Here is an 18,153-nt window from a genome sequence, read left to right as displayed (position 1 = left end):
TCAAGGTACTACTGTGAGATGAGATTCTCTGTTTGCTCTGGGATACTATGCAGTCTCATCCTCCCTTCCCCTTCAGGATCCTCCCTGCCACGCACTGTTACTTGAACTGTACATTTTAGACAGAACAGCAGTATCTGGTTTGGTAGGTCCCAGATAGCCTCAGCATCACACAGCAAAAGCAAAGGCTGTGGCAGGAAGCATGACGCAAGGACAGTGGTGTGTGTCTCACTGGAGAGGTGTCTGAGGTGCAGCAGACCTGCTGCTGGGAGGTCTCCCAGGTTCCTCTTTGTCTGTGCATCAGAGCAGGTATCTGTATAGATTTTCCTTTTATCAGCCCTGTTGCTAAGCCCCCAACACACACAACAAAGTCCTCATTCCGTGTTTGCAGGATCTTAGATGTTCTTTCCGTCTCTTGGCAAGAGAAAGCTGAAAATATCTATGGATCTTCTGAAGAAGAGAGAGTGTTCCCGTGGGCCCCTGTCACTGGGGATCTGACAGTCCCCATGGGGGCATCCTGAGAGCTCCAGAAATCCTGGCCCTGACTCTTGCAAGTGTTGGGCATTCCTTCCCCAGAGGTACTACAGGCTGGAGAAACCACATGTACCTTGTCCATAAGTAGGCCCAGAGCCTTTCTGCAGCAGTTCCTGATCTCAGCGTGTTTTTCCAATGTGCTTTTTGTAATTTGTGGGTTACTTTAAATGGCCCTGTCACAGAGAGAGCATCTCTAGTTGAGGCTCTGACATCAGCTGTGTTTGGAGACAGGCTAATGGCTGAGGTGAACTTTTAATCTGACTCAGAACAGTCTTTTTTATGGTCTCTTTGAACTGGAAGCTGGGAAAACAGTGTGGACATGTGTTGTCTTCACTCTCTTTTGCCCTTACAGTGGCCTCTGGTAAAATCTCACGTTGTGCAGCTGGTTGGCAGCTGTGGGGTGCCACTCAGGGCTGGCTGTTGTCTCAGGGCAGAGAACCAGACCCATGGAAGTTGGATGGATTGAGCTGAAAGGGGGATCATCTGGAGGTTGTCTCTGAGGCAGAGATAGTAGGAATGAGAATGGAAGTCCAGTTTCCTTCTCTTCTCCTGATTTGCTTTATTCAGCATCCAGGCGAGAGCTGGTCAGGAGAAATTCCCCAGGTGCAACTTTCTATGGAAACTGTGGCAAATGGGCGATTTCGGGAGATGGGGAGAAATGTCAGTGGCCTGTGTCTGGCCTGTTTGCTTTCCTAAGAGCTGACATGCGAGACCTCTCTGCTGTGGTCCATGTGGTGCGGAAGAGCCCCTCAGCTGTCAGACATGCTGGTAGACAGTGTCGTGCGCATCCACTGAGGTGACTGGCATGTGTGCTTAGGGTGCAGGTCAGCTTTGAGAATGGGCTGCAATCAGTCAAATTATGTCTGTCCACAGCTGCAACACAGCCTCTTGGTTTTCTCTGCCCCTCCAGGATCATGTAAACCAGCTGCAGCTGGCTGGATGTCACAATCAGACTCATGGGCTCTGTCTGTTGTGTTGGGACCCAAGCAGCAGTGCTGCTGTGCTGTATTGCAAATGTGTGGAGTACGAGTGCTGCAGGACAGCGTATGGGACAAGGGCCGGTGGAGCAGGTCTCATGCAGAGCATATGGTATTTGGCAAGCCTGTACTTTGGGGCTGCCTGGGAAAGCCTATGTATGTCGATGTTACTGGGAGTCTGCAGGTTTATTTCCATTTTACAGATCTGTGTGGGGCTGTCGAGTCCCTGACGCAAGAGGGCCTTCATCTGTGACCGGAGGTCCTGGTCACTCTTCTTGCTATGCCAGTACAGCCTATTTTGTCCAAAAGCCATTTGCTCTGAATGTGATCTACAGGAGTATCCTGATTATGCGTGTCCAGTTGCTAAATGAGTTGTAAAATAGCTGTGATTTCACAGCTTTGCTCTTAGAGGAACAAAGTGCATGACAGTCTCTTTATCAGCACGTAAGCATACACCTTCCTGTGTTTGTCTTTGCTATTTTTTGCTTGCTATTTCTTTGATCAAGAAAGAGTTCAGAGGTCAAGCATAGCTCTCTGGCTAGTTTCATTTAACAAAGAAAGAATTAATGTTCTTATGAATGTGAATCTTCATCAGTCTCTGGGGTCTTGCTTCCCCCACACAGAAGCATTTCTCAGGCTTGCCCCCCATTCCTGCCTTGTGGCTGCACAGTTAAACTCTCCCAAGAGCCACTCAAGCGTGCTTTAAAAAAAAAAAAAAAAAGTCTCATGCGTGAAGAGCTGTAGGTGTGGATTGGACAGGTAAGCTAACATGGCTGCAAGCCTCTCCCGCCTGCCAGTGCTGCACAGTCCAGGTTATACCTGCCCTGGCAAGCTGTGGTGTAGCCATGGTCATGCCGCTCCTTCGCAGGGGGACAAATGGACAGAAGAGCAGACTGCCTGCAGCCAGCAGTGCTTCCTGGCCTGGGGCTGGTGCTGGGGCAGGGAGCCCTCAGCAGCCTGCAGAGCCAGCTCCATGCATCGCCAGAGCCGCGGGCTTATCTTCTGTCGCCACGCATTGAGTTCTGGCATTTAGCTCTGCCGACTCCGTCAGTGTGAGGCTAGGCCTGTGTATTTCCCCAGTTAATGCTGACATGCATTAATGACAGTAAAAATAGGTGTGCTGCTTATGCTTACCAGCCTCTTGAAAGGAAGATGTGCAGAGTTAGTATGTATAAATTTCTTCATAATACTTCACAGCTTATTTCCTGCTTTACTTGCTAGCTCAGGTTTTCCAATCTCCCATGCTCCATGAATGCCTCATGTCATGTAAGGAATGAATCTCCATTCTCCTTTCATGATGCCATCAGTGAGTGAAAGGTCAAAATGGCCCTGTGAGCTTACAGCTCACCAAGTAAAAAAGACTTTATTTCACCTTCCAACTACAAGTTCTTGTCTTTTTTTTTCCCCCTTCTTCTACTTGTGGTTTCTGTTAAGCCTCACAAGGTGTTTTTTGTCTGCAGTAATCACACAAAACTTTATGCATCTTTATATAAAAAGGGGAAGTAAGTTTTCTGGCTAGCCAAGGGTGTTGTGAGTGTTTATTAGCCAATGTTAGAAATTATTGTCTAATCTCATCTAAAACATTCGTTATATCTGAAATTTGAGAGGGTTGCTCTTAAAAGGAGGTTGCTGATTGATGACAACACAGATAGTATGCATGCTGTCATCTTTATCCTGGCTGTGATTTCTTTTTTTCTTTTTTTAAATTTTTTTAGCTAGTGAGGGTCAGAAGGATTTTTTTTTTTTTTTTTTTTTAAGCTAGCGAGGGACAGAAGGAGCCTAATGGGACTTCATATACTGCATGATGTATGGGGCACTTGCAGTCAGAAATATTGAACTCGTAAATGTACTCGTTTGCCCTGGAGTCACTGAGAGGGAGACTAAATACAGGACACCGCAATGTCACAGTCATGCAGAGTCACTTCTGTAACAACAGAGCTACAGTAGAAAGGCCGTATTTTTTCTTTGATTTTACTGCAAATCTGTAAGAGTTCTGTAAGGCTGCTATCATTGGCTGGAGGAGAAGGTGAACTTTGCTGGATTTGGCTGTATGCGCACCCCTTTTGTGTTTTATTGTTTTTCTGAGATTTTGAACGTTTTGGGGTGCTATTCTGAAGCGACCCTGCACATGCTGTCTGTTCTGTTTTGTGTCTCCACCAGAGCACTGCAACCCTAAGCTCCACCAGCTTGCCCTTCAAGCATGAAGGTGAAATGAAGTTGAATGTGCACATCCGAGGCAGATGGTTTGCCCTAGTCTTGCAGTGGTATTTGAGAGCAATTTTCTTCATGTCATTTTAGCAGCACAGAAGGAAATGAAAGTGTTTCTTACTGTAAATACTTTTCTCTCTCCCCCTTCCTCTGCACTGCTCTGAGCGTCTGAAGACTCACTTCACTGCTTTTCTCAGAGAAGGCTATTTCTGTCACATCTTAGATCAATTTAGGCCTGTCCTATGCACATATGATAAATCATAGAATCATAGAATGGTTTGGGTTGGAAGGGACCTTAAAGATCACGTAGTTCCACCCCCCCTGCCATGGGCAGGGACACCTTCCACTAGACCGGGTTGCTCAAAGCCCCATCCAACCTGGCCTTGAACACTTCCAGGGATGGGGCATCCACAACTTCTCTGGGCAACCTGTTCCAGTGTCTTGCCACCCTCACAGTAAAGAATTTATTTCTAATATTAATCTAAATCTACTCTCAGTTTAAAACCATTACCCCTCATCCTATCACTACACTCCCTGATAAAGAGTCCCTCCCCATCTTTCCTGTAGGCCTCCTTTAAGTACTGGAAGGCCACTATAACGTCTCCCTGGAGCCTTCTCTTCTCCAGGCTGAACAACCCAACTCTCTCAGCCTGTCTTCATATGGGAGGTGCTCCAGCCCTCTGATCGTCCTAAAGACAGGATGGTGCTATGGTAGCCTTGAACAAACTTGTAAATTTTGGACACTGGGAGCAGGAGGTGAGATTAGTTGTCATTGCTAAGAAGTCAGAAGGGCCAAACCAGTGGCCGAAATGTGGAATTATCAAGCAGAGCCAAATTGTTTGAAAAATAGTGCAGACCACAATACAACGGGTTTAACCATTTCACAGAAATGTGTGTATACGTGTAATTCCACTGTGTGGATCTTCCTTAATGGGCTGCATCTGGAGAAACAGCACGGAAGTATAAGATTCCCAGCTGCATCCTCAACTGCTGTCATAGTTATTCCCCAGCACATCTGCTAAGTGCATCTAAAAAAAATCCAGATGTTGGCTCTAATGCTATGGCAGTTTACTTCCTCCAGTGAGCGAGAGGGTTTCTGCTGTGTTGCTTGTGAAATCCACCTCGGCACTCTGCAAAATGCCAGAGTGCTTTAAGCCATCTCAGCGAGTGTGAATGAAGTATCTGGTCCGGTGTGGCCCTGTAGATAACTGGTTCACAGCAGTTCCTCAAGATTGGCTTTTCAGTCTTGTCTCTGGGATCCGCACTCCAAACAGAGCCAGGGTGTCTTTCGGGCTGCGTTCAGTCTAGTTTTGCAATGCAACTTAACGTCCCGTAACCTTTATTCTTTGCCTGGGGTGGCTGTACGGAGCTCTTTCCTGTATGGCAGGTACCATTCAGTCACTAGAAGAGCCCAGCCAAGTTCAGGCTGGGAACGTAGCCTTTGCATACAGAGGGAGAGCCTTCTCCCACACCTGCTGCTGGTGAGACTCTCCATGAGTGACGGTTGTTGGTGTTTCAGAAAATCAGCTGGTCTGCATGTGCGTTGCTTTGCCTGACTGGACTAATTTTGCTGGATGGGAATGCTGTACTTCGACAAACTGGAAAAGGATGAAAGAAATAGGTGTTTTGCCTTTGCCTCTCAGCGTTAGCATCTTCCTAAATGGGATGAGCTGACCAGGAGATATTTCTGTCTCTCCTCACCTCTCAGCCCTATTCTCACACTTGCAGCTAGCTCCAAGGTGCAGGACTTTGCAGAGCACTTTGTGGCTCACATTGGTTCAGCCTGAGTTCAGTCACCCAAAACCTTGCAGGTCTATTTTGAAACATTATTCAATCTGTCCACTATGGAGTTTCTTTTCTTTTTTTTTTACTCTTGCTTCTGACATCATTTCCTGAACGCTATATTCACTGAGCTCTGTAGCCAGATCGTCTTCTCAGCATATGATGCAAGGAGATCTTTAAAATGGATTTCAGCTCTTCTTTTACTCTGCAGTGCTTGCTGGTGATAATAACTGTTCCTCATGGTAAGTGGGATTTTTCTTTATGAAGTTGGCACAGATTTGCCTAGGTGAACAGATTCCTTAATTTTGCTCCAGGATCTTTTAAGGACTCTACAAGGTTTGGGGAGAAGTCAAATAGTTTAACTGCTAATGCATGAAAGGGGCAGTCAGACCAAAGTAAGACAGATTATTTTTTTAGTAAATGAATGATAACTAACAATATAGTACTTTCTCAGTGTACTGCATCTGTAAAAGCATTTCAGCAGAGAACGTAAGGTCCTTGTACGCAGAATGCTGGCTGGAGGGGCTGGAGAGCAATGTGGTCCCACTCCTAGTGCTTGGTGTGACCTTGGGTTAGTCTCCGAGCTGCTGTCACCCTGCCATTTACCCATCTCTGATTTGCGTACAGCAACTTAATAATGTGCAAGGATACTGTGAGACTTGTTCAAGTTAAAACTGTGACCTTACTCTTTGAGTAAAAGCAGCTGTGAAGGCAGCTGTTGTTTTTGCTGCCCTCTGCGTAAGATCCATGGCATTGATGCCCTGAGGATCTTTGCAGTCTCTCAGCTCTGATGGGGGGTGGTAGATGGTCTCATCAAATTTGGGGAGAGAAAAGGCCAGCTGCTCAGCCCTTTGTCACCCTGTGCGCATGGTCTGCACACTACTCCCATGTTATCAGGGGGGTAAGTTGGCCTTTATAGAAGGCTTCCCACTCCTCTGATTTTCAATTACTGGTGACCCCAGCCTGTCACTGGGGGTGGGTCTGTCCCTCTTATATCTCCCCTGGACGTTTGCCTTTCTGGGATGCAGCTGAGAGGGGATGGATGGACACGGCAAGCTTGCTGCCCACACTCTGTGCCTCTCCTTTCAGGCTCAGTCACCTGGACCGGTGTGCTCAGCGGCGGCTCAGCAGTCTTTTCTGTGGGAATTCAAAGTCTGCAGAACCTCTCCAGAATGAGCAAGAGGGATGTGAAATGCTTGACAACTGTCTTAAATGATAATTTGTTGGCCAAGTGCGGCAATTCTGCCAGCAGATGCCTGAACTTGCAGAATGGCTCTCTAGTGCTGAGGAGCGTGGAGAAAGAGGATGAAGGAAAATACGAGTTTGTTTTTCACAACACCACCAGCACTTTTACACTGGAAGTGTTTGGTAAGTGGCCTTCTTAGCAACAAATAGCTTTTGAACTTGTGAGCCTAGCTTGGAAGCTGGTGCCTTAAAATTCTTCCTGAGAGACCACTTGAGCTTGCAGGAGCTATAGGTGCCTCTGGAACAGCTTTGTAAGCCTCTGGCACCTCAAGGGGCAGTAATAGTGAGTGTAAACTAGGGGATGCTTTTTGCGTCCGCGTTGTCAGTCTCTCCTGTCTGTTGAGCCTTCCTTGAAGTAGTCATGTGCTACTTCGTCAGTCGAGCTACGTGCTGTTTTTCCCTGATGTAAGAGACAGCAGCCTGAAGTGTTTGTAAAGTTGAGCTTACAGTATGTAGACATGTAACTGGAGATTTCAGTCCATTTCCAGAGTACTGTTCCTGATGGCTCTCACAAAAGCTGACTGACTGACAGCATTTTGCTGCCTGTGGACATGCTTCCTTAAGGAGTTAACCCTACCTGACTTGGCTCTGGAAACTGAACTGAGCTGCTGTGCAGGTCTGGGTTGAGGCATGCTGGGTTTTTCCCCTGCTTCATGCAGCTGAGGAAAGGTACTAAAGGAATCCGGGTGTGACTTTCTGATTCTTAGCTGCCCCTGAGCAGCTTGGAGGTCAGCATCTTCTGGGTCTGTTCAGAGGCCAATGATAGGTACCTTACCGTGCCAGTCTCCCTGCTGTCCTCCCTGTGGCCTCAGAGTTGCTGGTCCCTGTCGTGTGCTTGCTCATCCATCTGTGGGGTGAGAAGATGGAAATAAAGTTCCTTCTGTACAGGATCCAGCTTGGGTTAATATGGAGAAACCTTAAATGGGTTTGCCCCCCTGCTGAATAGCGCTCCAGACAGCCAGCGACCATTGCTCTGGTCCTCATCTCCACCGTCCCTTTTGCAGGGCTTTCACTTACACAAGCTTCTGAGAGAAATTGAAGCGTATGAAATTGTAATGAAAATGTCTGAGCAAACTGGTCTCAGTGAAGACAAATGAATCCTTACACCTTTCGGGGGCAAACAGGCGGAACTGCCATGGAGAGTAGGTCAAAGATGTGACTTCTTGGCACGAAGATCAGGGGCTTAGACTGGAAGCAGGCAAAGACTGCAGAAGTGTCCTGGGTTTAACGTCCATTTCAGTGGATTTGCTTTGGGAAGTGTTGTCTACTCCTTGTGTTCTGTTGCCACGCTTAAGTCAGGGGAAACAATTTCATAGCAAAGGTATTCCTGGAGGCAGTGAATTATAGCTCAAGATGATGTCCTAGTTGAAGAAAGTGATTTCTGACCTTATTTACATGGATGTTTGCATAGATGTTCTCAATGTTACTCTTACTGTCATAAAACCATACTACTTCTCTGTCTAGTCTGTATTTGCAAAGTGGCAAATGTAGGAAATAGGTTGGCTCCTTTTAGTAGACTGAAAGAGGGAAATTCAGGAAAATGTAATAAGATCAATGATTTTTTACTTCATTTTAAATTGTCCTAGTCTGGGGGGTCCTATCTAACTGCAGGTGTCTGGTGCTGGTACCTGTGTTGGGCATGATTTGTACTGGTTCCTCTCTACAATGGAAGGAAAAGCAGAGTGACAGCAAAAGTACAAACCTCTGGTGGAGGAGAGGGCTGAGTCTCCTCTGAAGCTACAGTTACCTGCTGATTACAGAGGAAGCCTCTGGCTGGCAAATGCTTTGGGTGTTTCCACTGTCCTCTCAGATCAGGGGCTTTTATTTTTCTCTTTTTCTATTTCAGTAAGGAAAATGAAGAGATGCCAGATTTTTGTGGCATCCCCAAAATGGGGACCAAGAGTCACTGTCAGGGTTGGGTGGGCACTGCTAAGCATTTCAGGGCTGGGAGCAGGCACTGAAGAGTCTGGTTTCTTATTTCTGTGCTCCCTGGCTACCAGTAAATGCAATGGTAGTAAGACTGCCAGTAAGGGAAGCTCCTATCCAGCTCATGTTCACTGCTGAGTCCGCCCCTCACCTCTCTTTTTCCTCCCTGTTCCCGTTGCCCTGTGCTGTGTGTGACCAGAGCCGGCCATTGGTGTCCAGTGCTTCCCTAATGGGACTGGAGAGTTGTCCTGCGACGTGACCAGCAGCAAGGGCACCACCTTTCAGTGGCTGCTGAATGGCACTGCGCTGAAGACCCCTGAGGCTTGCATTAAGGATGGTGGGAAGAAGGTTCGCCTGGACAAAACCGTGCCTGGGGAATTTGTATGTGAGGTTTACCATGGGAACAGTGTCACAAGGACCAGGCCCGTTGTGCTGTCCTGCAGTTATGGTGAGTAACGGTGTCTCCAGAAAATCTCCTTTTGTTGTTGCTGTCTGCATAATACCAAACTCTTCTGTCCTCTGGCAGCTGCCTTCCAGATTTACCACATCCTCCCTTTAGAAAGTGTCCCCTTGACTTCCTTCTCCCTCCTGTGTCTCAGACTGACACAGCCTACAACCATAGAAAGGATGAAAGTTTGTTCAGGAGGTCCTTTTACCCAACTCTGCAGCAATGACAGATATCCATCTGTCTGTTTTCCTACTTCCCAGTGATGAAGACCTTGCACCCTCCTGTGCACCAAACCTTTATGCCGATTTAGAAACACGAGCTATTTCCTACTCTGATGGTCATCCATTACCCAGATGGCCGCCTTCCAGTTTCTGTAACATCCCTGTAAAAACACCTCTGCTAGTTCAGCCCTGTTGCTGCTGGACTCAGGTCCATATCTAGGCCAGCTGCACAAAGATTTACCAGTCTATACAAATGTCTCTCTACCAGGCCCACACCATCAGAGGTGGAGTAAAAGACACAGAATGTAGGGTTTTTTCCCTCCATGTCCCTGGTTGGATATGTAGTTCTGTGAGAAGGCTGTGACTTTACCCATTTGCAAGTTATCCATAAATGCCGAGTACTCTGCTTCAATGAGGCCATAGTTTAATGAGACAGAAAATCCAGATCCTAGGACTGATCAAAACTGCCAGAACCTCATGATGCAAAGCAGTGGTCTGTGTTTGTTGTAAGCTCACATTTATTAGAAGAAAATAATAATAATGATAATAATTTGATTAGATAACCTTGAGTGAGATTTCACTTGCATCTCCAGTAGTGAAGGTATTTCTCCTCTCCAGCAGCGAAGATGGTCATCAAAACTACGTCAGGGTGGCATAATTTAACCATAAGGGTTTTGAATAATTTAGTTGTAATTGATTTAAGCACCTTTGCTACTAGAGAAATTGTACTGTGCAATAGCACCTAGCATTTTAGAAATTAGGTCTGAGACACTCCAACTCTACAGCAGATATTGTCTTTTCTTCTATGGTTGGCATACAGTTGATCTGAAAGCAAAATTACTGATATAAACCCTGTATCATGTTGTCGTGTGTGCTGGCATTCAACAGAAATGCCATGGGCTGTTCATGCCTGATTGTGTTGGTGCCGCTGGCCAATCTGTACAAGTTTGGCATTTGTGATTGTGGAGCAGTGATTTTAATTTTGTCCAGTTAAATTGATCAGAGGTTGTTCAGCGTAGTCAGACCCGAGTTGGCTGAGGCACTGGGGAGTGAGGATGCAAACATCCATGAGCTGTTCAGTCAAGCTCTGTGATAAATCATGCAAGTGCTGACAGTTACCATTTTTTATTCTGGGTGACTGCCCAGTCCCCTGTGTGTGATATCAGTTCCCCATTTCCTCTTGAAAAGCCCACAGGGGAATTTAGTGATAGCTCTGTTGGGATGGACACGCACAATAACACCTATTTGGAAGGGTCTGAGAGCAAGAAAGTAGCAGTGATTCTACTTTTTAGTCACCAAATGCAACCACATTTGTAAAAGTGAACTAAAGCAGTTCTGGATACTAATAAAATGAAGAGAGAAATGAGTTAAGTTTAAATTAATTAAAGACTAATTCATTATTTTTGTGGATTATTATTTGCTCCAGGCAAAGGGCTGAATACATTTTTCCACTGTAGGTATAAGATCTATGTAAAAGCACCTATTTGGGCATCCTATTGGCTAATTAAATTAATTTTGAATAATTGCTAGCGTAAAACAATTTGGCAGAAATACTGTAAACTTCCCAGGCACCGAAGGGCTCTGATCATGCAGTATCTAAAGCAGAGGATTCAGAAATTAACAAGTCATCATATATAAAAGGCTTATATTTATTCATTACTTTTTTTATTACTTGTTCATTACCAATTTTTAACACAATATTGTATCAAAAAGACCTTTTTAACAAATGGCAAATTTTTAGGAAAAATATTTCCAACATATGTTTATGCTTTTGACAATATTCTCTAAGCTTTCATCAAAAAGGAAATAAAATTATTAGGCAAATTGTTTCTCATTTGCTGAAAATTTAATTTTGAGTATAGATTTTTTGAACTTGGTAACTGTTCCTAAACAGACTGGAACGAGCACTCTGAAAATGCTTTGAATATTTGAGACAGGAGCAGCTGTCCACAGTTGTTTTCACTGTTCTGGTGAGTATGTGGACTATGACAGCATGTAGTATGTCCTGGAACGTTTGAAACACTTCCTAGCCTCCAGGGATATGCAGTAAGTTGTGCATTTGGGATCTCAAAAACAAGCTCTAAATGAGCCTGTTGGTTTCCCCAGTGTGGTGCTGTGCAGGCATGCGCACAGACAAAAAGATTTAAAATGGGATTTAAAAAATGATTTAAAAAGGGATGGCTTGGGTTTACCTAAGGAGTTTCAAGGAAATTGTAGTATAGTGATAGTTGAGTTATGTTTTCTTCATAGCGGGAAGAAGAGTCTTCCTACTGGCTACTGCAGGTTTGAGCAAATAGTCTTAGTGAAGGCTCCAGTCTGGACGGGTGTCTCTTTTCTGCAAGTCTGTGATGCCCTCTACCAGCTTTCTTGCTCAGCAACAAGTCTGACTGTCAAAGCAACCCTGAACAAAGGACTCTGAGCTGGGTAATAATTACCACCGACTTGTGCATGGCCTTCTGCTCAGCCATCTGTAGCCGTAGCCTCCTGCTAGGCATTTCGCATGATCTCGGTTGGGAAGGGGAATAAAGAGAAATCTTTCCCTGAGCAGCGGTGAAGCCAGGTTCCTACAGCTCTGACCCCAGTGGCTGGAGTCTTTGGTGCCTGAGGAAGTGCAGGCTCTGATCAGACTTGCTTTGAGGTTGGTGTAGTCGTTACATGGCTGTCCTAAGTGGATTCTCTGGGGCCTAATATGAGCTCTGAGGGTAGACTCTGCAGCTTGTCTTTAAGCAGGAGATGCTAGTTTAGGTCTCTCTCCTCAGCTGCCTGTTTTCATAAAACTTGTTGAAATGTAGTATCTTTCAAACCACCACCTTCCCTATTAAATTTGATTAAAACTTACAAATTATCTTAGACGTTACTGGTCAGAGTACACAGAAATAAATGCACACAGCATAGCCACACAAGCCTCTCTTATTAATGAAAAATTTCATACCATAGTTAAATGATGTGACATAAATTATGATGTGCCACAGTTCATAATATCAGCTCCCCTGATCCAAACCAAAGTAATGCAATAATAATGCCCACATGCTCTAATCTGTCTGCGGGGTTTGGAGGAAGAAGCTTTTCCACCCTGGTAAAACTAACAGCACCCTGTACTTCTTGCAGGAGACCTGCTGCAGTACCCGTGGTTCATTTACATCCTGGCAGGATGCGCAGGGGGTGCGGTTATCCTGGTGGTGGTTGTGTCCTCAGTCATATGTTGCTGCATGAAGAGGAAGCACAAGTTCATCCCAGTGCCTTCAGGTGAGTGGAGAATGCTGTTGCTGCCTGGGATGAGTCTCACAGAGGACTGTGTGTGTGTGCAGGAAGGGGTTGAAATGGCCTCAGGTTGGTGGCTGCTCGTCTTCTAGCCAGGCCTCCCCTGACCCAGTGGAGCAGAAGGCTGCTTGCTGACAGGCAACTGTTACAACCAGTGGGGTCTTGAATTAAACCTTGCTTTTCCTTTTTTCACCTCATGCTTGCCACCGTGTGCTCCTGGCCAGAAAGACACACAGCAAAACCTTTTCTATGGGCAAGAAAATTGAGCCTCATTCAGGTCTGATCCTGAAAGGACCTGAAGGCTTCTGGCAGTCCTTTGTCGGCACCAGTCCCTAAGTGCAGTCTGCCCATGCTCAGTGAGGCCACCTCAAGCTGTGGTCCTGCCAGCATGGTCAAGCTGGTCTCTTGACAGGTTGGCAGCGGCTCTCCGTACTTGGCATCTCTCTGCTCCAGGAATGGAGTCAGTGCCACATGAGGAGGAGACGCAGGCATGTGTTGGCGGTCCGGCCTCGCAGTCAGTGTGCCAAGGCTGCTAGGATGCAGGGGACCTCTTTCCTTCAAGTCTCTGATTTTGGTTTTACAGAGGAGGAGAAGGATGATGGACTAACAATGTCCGTGGTCTCCAGTGAAGGTGTGAAGAGCCCCCCTGATGGAGACCGCGTTGAGGCTCAAGCTGCCCAAATCGACTGTCCTTCAAAGCCTGGTGGGTCCAGTGACTTGTTTTAAGTTGGACAGATAGCCTGTTCAGGAGGGTGAAGGAAAAAATGGATGTGTGTGACTGATGGGGAAGGAGCTCACTGGAGAGAGGGGCCTGGGACTCACTCACTAGTGCAGGGAACATGCTTCATCTTGTCCAGACGACAGAAGTTGCAGCAGGTCATTTATCAGTACCTTACTTGTGCTCAGCTTCTGCACAGGAGTAGCTCTTGCCTTCATCTAGCTGTGAGATGTAGCAGCAGCCGTCTCATAAGTATCCTGCAGAGGGTACTGCCAGCAGACTGCAGACTGTTCCAGTGTTTCCTGTGCTAAAATACACATCTCAAAACCAGCAATCCCTCCAAACTTAGCAGTTTTCCTGCAATTTTATCACCACCACCACCGCCCTACGCTTTTCTCATCAGTAACATTTTATAAGAATCGGCATTGTTTTTGTAAGCAGTCATCTTCAGGACAGCATCCACCAATATGCTGAACTAGAAACACAGCTAAATCCCATCAAAGTCAGAGGCTTATGTGTTTCCTTAAATTGGTGCTAAAGTGGGAATACAGTCACATTTTAAATCCTTCAAGAAATCAAGAATACAACCCCACAGCTTTAGCACAGTATGGTCAAGAGAGTGCAGCGATAAAATCCTTTCAGAATCCTGTTTTGTGAGTGCTTGATATTAGTACTCTACTTTTTGCATTATGTTTCCCTTAATTTTGTTCCACAAACATGAGTGGTGGCAACACCTTCCCTGGGAATGCACCATCATCAGCTGAAGTAGGTCTAGCAGCGACATCATGAACTGGAGCAACATTACATAGGTTGTAGCCTGGTCTCAGCACTGCTGTCTCCACTTCTGGTATCCTTCACTGTACCATGCACAGCCTCTCAGCAGCTCAGCTGTGCTTTATGTCTAACCTTGGATGTTGCTTTGCCCTGCTTTCAAAATACTAAATGCTACTCATGAACATAGTGTGAGAAAGAAAAAAAAAATTAAGTAATTCAGATCATGTTTAATATTAATATACTTAAAGTGTAGAACTTTTTTTTTTTCAAAAAAAATCTCCACATTGTCAGTTTGATTAAGAAGGTATCCCCTGTTTATATTTTCTTCAAATAAGTAAAAAGCAGAGATGCGTGTGGAAAGTGTTTAGGTGAGAACATATTACATGTGTGCTGTTAGCCAGCTTTAATTACTCAGATGTGACTGAATAGATTTTGCTTTGGTATTTTGGTACATTTTGGCCAGTTGAGCCCGGAGAGTTTCAGCACCAAAGTGTCTTACAAAACAAAGCTATGATGAACAGCTCAATAAATGAGCAGTTACAAAGAAAACTGAAATTTGGCTTGCAGATGCCTGGGGAGAGGGGACTGTGCAGGTTAGGCAGCCTGTGGCATCAGGGACTGGCGGGAGGATTTCTATGGGGGTGTGAGCATAGTGCAGGCACTTATAAACCATTTCTCCCTTCTTTTCCAGATGCTGCCCAGACTGGTCAAGGCATTGAGCCTGAGCCCCCTGTGGAAGAAAATTTGCCAGTGGAGATAGAACCTGAGGAAATGCCAGACCCAGCGGTCATAATTGATGTGGAAAGCCAGGAAAACGCCTCGGACTGTTTCCCGGATCCAGCTGATGACTGATCTGGTGTGCTTGCCATTCCGCCCTGTCTTGAAGCCTATGACACTCGTCCTTTGCATCCCATAGTCTCATTGTGTGTAAGAATTGTTCTGGAAAATTTTAGCAGGGAAAGATGTGAGGTGTCAGGCCTACTAACCTCATTTAAAAAAAAAAAAAAAAAAGAAAAAGTAAGAAAAAGCACATGCGTGGCTTCAAGGCCATGCTGCTGTGGGCTGACATGTTCACTAACAAACTAAACTGGGCAGCTCTTTGATGCTTTGCCTGTTAATAGACTGGCAGTTAACCTGTGGAGCCCTAGAGGACAGCCTGAAATGAGATGGGTGGTTCCTCCTGCTCCTTGCCCACCACATGCCTTGCCATGTCTTCACCAGCTGGCAGTTCCTGCAAGGGGCAGGCATGACAGGTGGATTGAGGTGGCCTGCCAGTCCCAGACAGAAACAAGGACCTGCCAGAAATTTCCTGAGAAAGCCTGTTCTCAGGAGATTTCAAGGCGTTTTTCACAGGCCCTGCCAAAAAATCTCAGTGGAGGTTTCAGCTAGGTATCTGCTGTGCCGGGTGTTTATCTGAATCACTCCTCTGAGCTCAGACCCTTTGATTTGGCCCTCACCGCTTGCTGTGTGGGGCCAGGAGTGGTGGTAGGGGCTGCTGTGTGCAGACCCCAGGAGGTGACACTGGCTTGCTCGCCTTTCAATAACCTGTAATGGCAGGGGGCTACTGGTTACCTTTTGCCAGAACCTAACTGCTTGGGTTGCCAGTGAGTTAAAACAGCTCTGTCAACTAGCTTGCTTGCTTGCAGCAGAAGGGTGCCTGGGGCTTGGGTGTGTAATTTTGACAGAAATGTTGATTATAACGCTGAGAATGTTCATCAGTGCAAGTATTAGTGCCTTTGGTGTAATGGTTTAGCTACAAGCTGATTAAGCTAGCCATCTGCCTGTGCTTGTAGGCTTTTTCAGTGCTGTATTATTTGTACAGACAGCAGCAATTTATAGAATCTCTTAGGCAAGTCTTGCTGCTACACACGTCCTGTTCTGCTCAGGGGAGGTTTGAAAGCGGCACCAGCTGGGGTAGACCTTCAGGGAAGAAGGATGAGGTGAGGTGAGGAGAGGGCAAGGACTCAGTCCCAGGCAGCAGGTAGCTGAGTCCCTGGCAAAGCTGCCAGTGGCTGCAGGGCTGTCAGGCCACAGGGAGTGCTGCAGGATGCACTGCCAGAGCAAGGTATTGCGAGGCATGTTGGTGTTAAAGTAGCCCAATGCACTAGAAAGGGATGGTAGAGTAAAAGCAGAGATGGTACAGATCGGGGAAGAAAAGGATGGGGAGGCATGAATTGCATTCCTCTCTTCCCTTGTCATTTTGTCCCTGTTATATATCGTGCTGATGTTGTGCCATGAATCCCTTGGAAATGCATTTAAGGTATGCCTTGTAAATGCCACCCAACGAGGTCTGCAAGTACCCCAGCAAAATCAAAACCAAGCTGAATGCATCTCTCCCAGGTGGGGGAGCTGGCGGGACGGCTGCATGCTTACCTGGAAGTCCTTCATGTCTGTGTACATGGCAAAGCTCTGCATCGGTGACGCCCAGCCGTAGGTGGTTGTTCTTGTTGTTTCCTTGTCCTGTGACTCTGTTTAGAAGATTTTTGGATCTTGTGTGCTGTGTTGGTGGTGATTCAGCCTGTCTCTGCTTTTTAAGGCTGCCGTAGGAATCAGATTTTCCACGGTAAGGGGGAGATAATAAGTCTTTTCCTCATGGTGCTGCACTATCTCCTGTCAGTACAAACATTCCTCAAAGGCTGTGAGTTGAATGACAGAAATGTGACGCCAAGCGCTTGGGGTGGCAGCTGCCTGTAGGCAGCACAGTGGCAGTGATACTGGGTGAACAGGGGCCACCGTCACTGAAATGGGGGGACATAGCTTTGTTTCTCTTCTGCACTTTCTGGCAGGGACAGGCAGGGGACAGTCGACTCCAGTACATGCTTCAAAGGCTGAACGGTGCTCTGAGGTGCACTGGAGAAAATGCCAGCATTTCGGGTGCTAAGGGTGGCAGAGCTGGGCCAGCCTTGTCCTGCTGGGCTTGTGCGGTCCTGGCTCCAGCTTGCCCTAGTGCTGCCATGCTGCTGTCAGCCCTGGGAGGACAGCTGTTAGCACCACCACGGGGGTAACCCCAGTCTGGGAAGGATTTTTCCCGTTGAGATGGAAATCTGACTCTTTGAGGCAGATAGGACATGGCTGGTTTTCTGTCCTTCCCTGCTGAAGATGCCAGTTCAGCAATGGGGGCAAAGGTTTTTGTTACTGTTAAGTCAGGAGAGAAGTCATGCAGCCTGTGCTCTTCCTTTAACTGTATGTGTTCATGCCCAGCTATTGTTCTTTTTTGGTGTTTTTTTCTTTTCCCCGCGATGATTTTGTTCCTAATAAAAAGATCTGTTTTCTAACTTGTTTTGGAAATGTTTAAGGTCTGTTATTTAATAATTGTTTCTTTATGGTTTTCACTGAAAGTACAGGCTGGCTTCCAAATTTTCGCCTGGCCAAATAAAGGAAAGGTGATAACAAGTTACTGCTGACTACAGCTGAGCTGGGTAGTCTAGAGAACAAAGATCACAAGGACATTTCCAACCTAAATGATTCTATGATTCTATGACATTCATTTGTAAGTCAGTCCAGGAGAGGCTGTAGGACAGTGGCGTATAACTAGTCCCCATTGGAGCGTGTGTGCCAATGTGCCTGCATGTCCGTGTGCACTCGCAGCTTGCCAAACCCTGCTCTGGTGTCTTGCCCGAACTGTGAGGTGCAGGGAAGGGACGCAGGGAGATGGGTTTGTTTTACCCATCTTTACGCATCTGTATTTTTTTATGACACCTAAGCCACCTCAGCTGTGAGAGAGGATGCTTGACTGCATAGCTCCTTTTGCAAGGAGGAGGTGACTCTCTCATGCTCACCCTTAGACAAGTGGGCCCAGATGGTGGGTAAAACCAATGTCCTGATGGTTTGTGATCATATAAAATCCCTTGACTTTACCATTGCAGTGTTATCCCTGGAACAGTGGTGTGACTGGACATGGGTGATCCTGTCCTGCAGCCTGTGAACCCAGCACCCCAAGGAGCCACCCGCCTGAATTTGCACTTGTTTTCCAGCCCAACTATGGCGCTGCACCACCCAGGCAATAGTGAGGATACTTTTGGGCCTGGGGCTATCTGGCAGAGGAACGGGTATGGGTGTACA

The 18,153-nt window shown here is 46.4% G+C and overlaps 1 protein-coding gene across 1 annotated transcript; it reads left to right on the top strand.

The window, feature by feature from the left end:
* Positions 1-2,970: 2,970 nt before the first annotated feature.
* On the top strand, positions 2,971-17,370 carry LOC104316436 (hypothetical protein). Its single transcript, XM_009916848.2, is given in 8 exon segments — positions 2,971-5,740; positions 6,588-6,866; positions 8,869-9,117; positions 12,447-12,515; positions 12,518-12,560; positions 12,562-12,584; positions 13,183-13,302; positions 14,783-17,370. Coding segments are annotated over 8 exon segments (1,005 nt in total). The 5' UTR covers positions 2,971-5,679; the 3' UTR covers positions 14,944-17,370.
* Positions 17,371-18,153: the final 783 nt, after the last annotated feature.

The sequence above is a fragment of the Haliaeetus albicilla genome, chromosome 6 (genome assembly GCF_947461875.1).
Source record: "Haliaeetus albicilla chromosome 6, bHalAlb1.1, whole genome shotgun sequence".
NCBI lineage: Eukaryota > Metazoa > Chordata > Aves > Accipitriformes > Accipitridae > Haliaeetus > Haliaeetus albicilla.
This window is presented reverse-complemented; position numbering and strand designations above follow the sequence as displayed.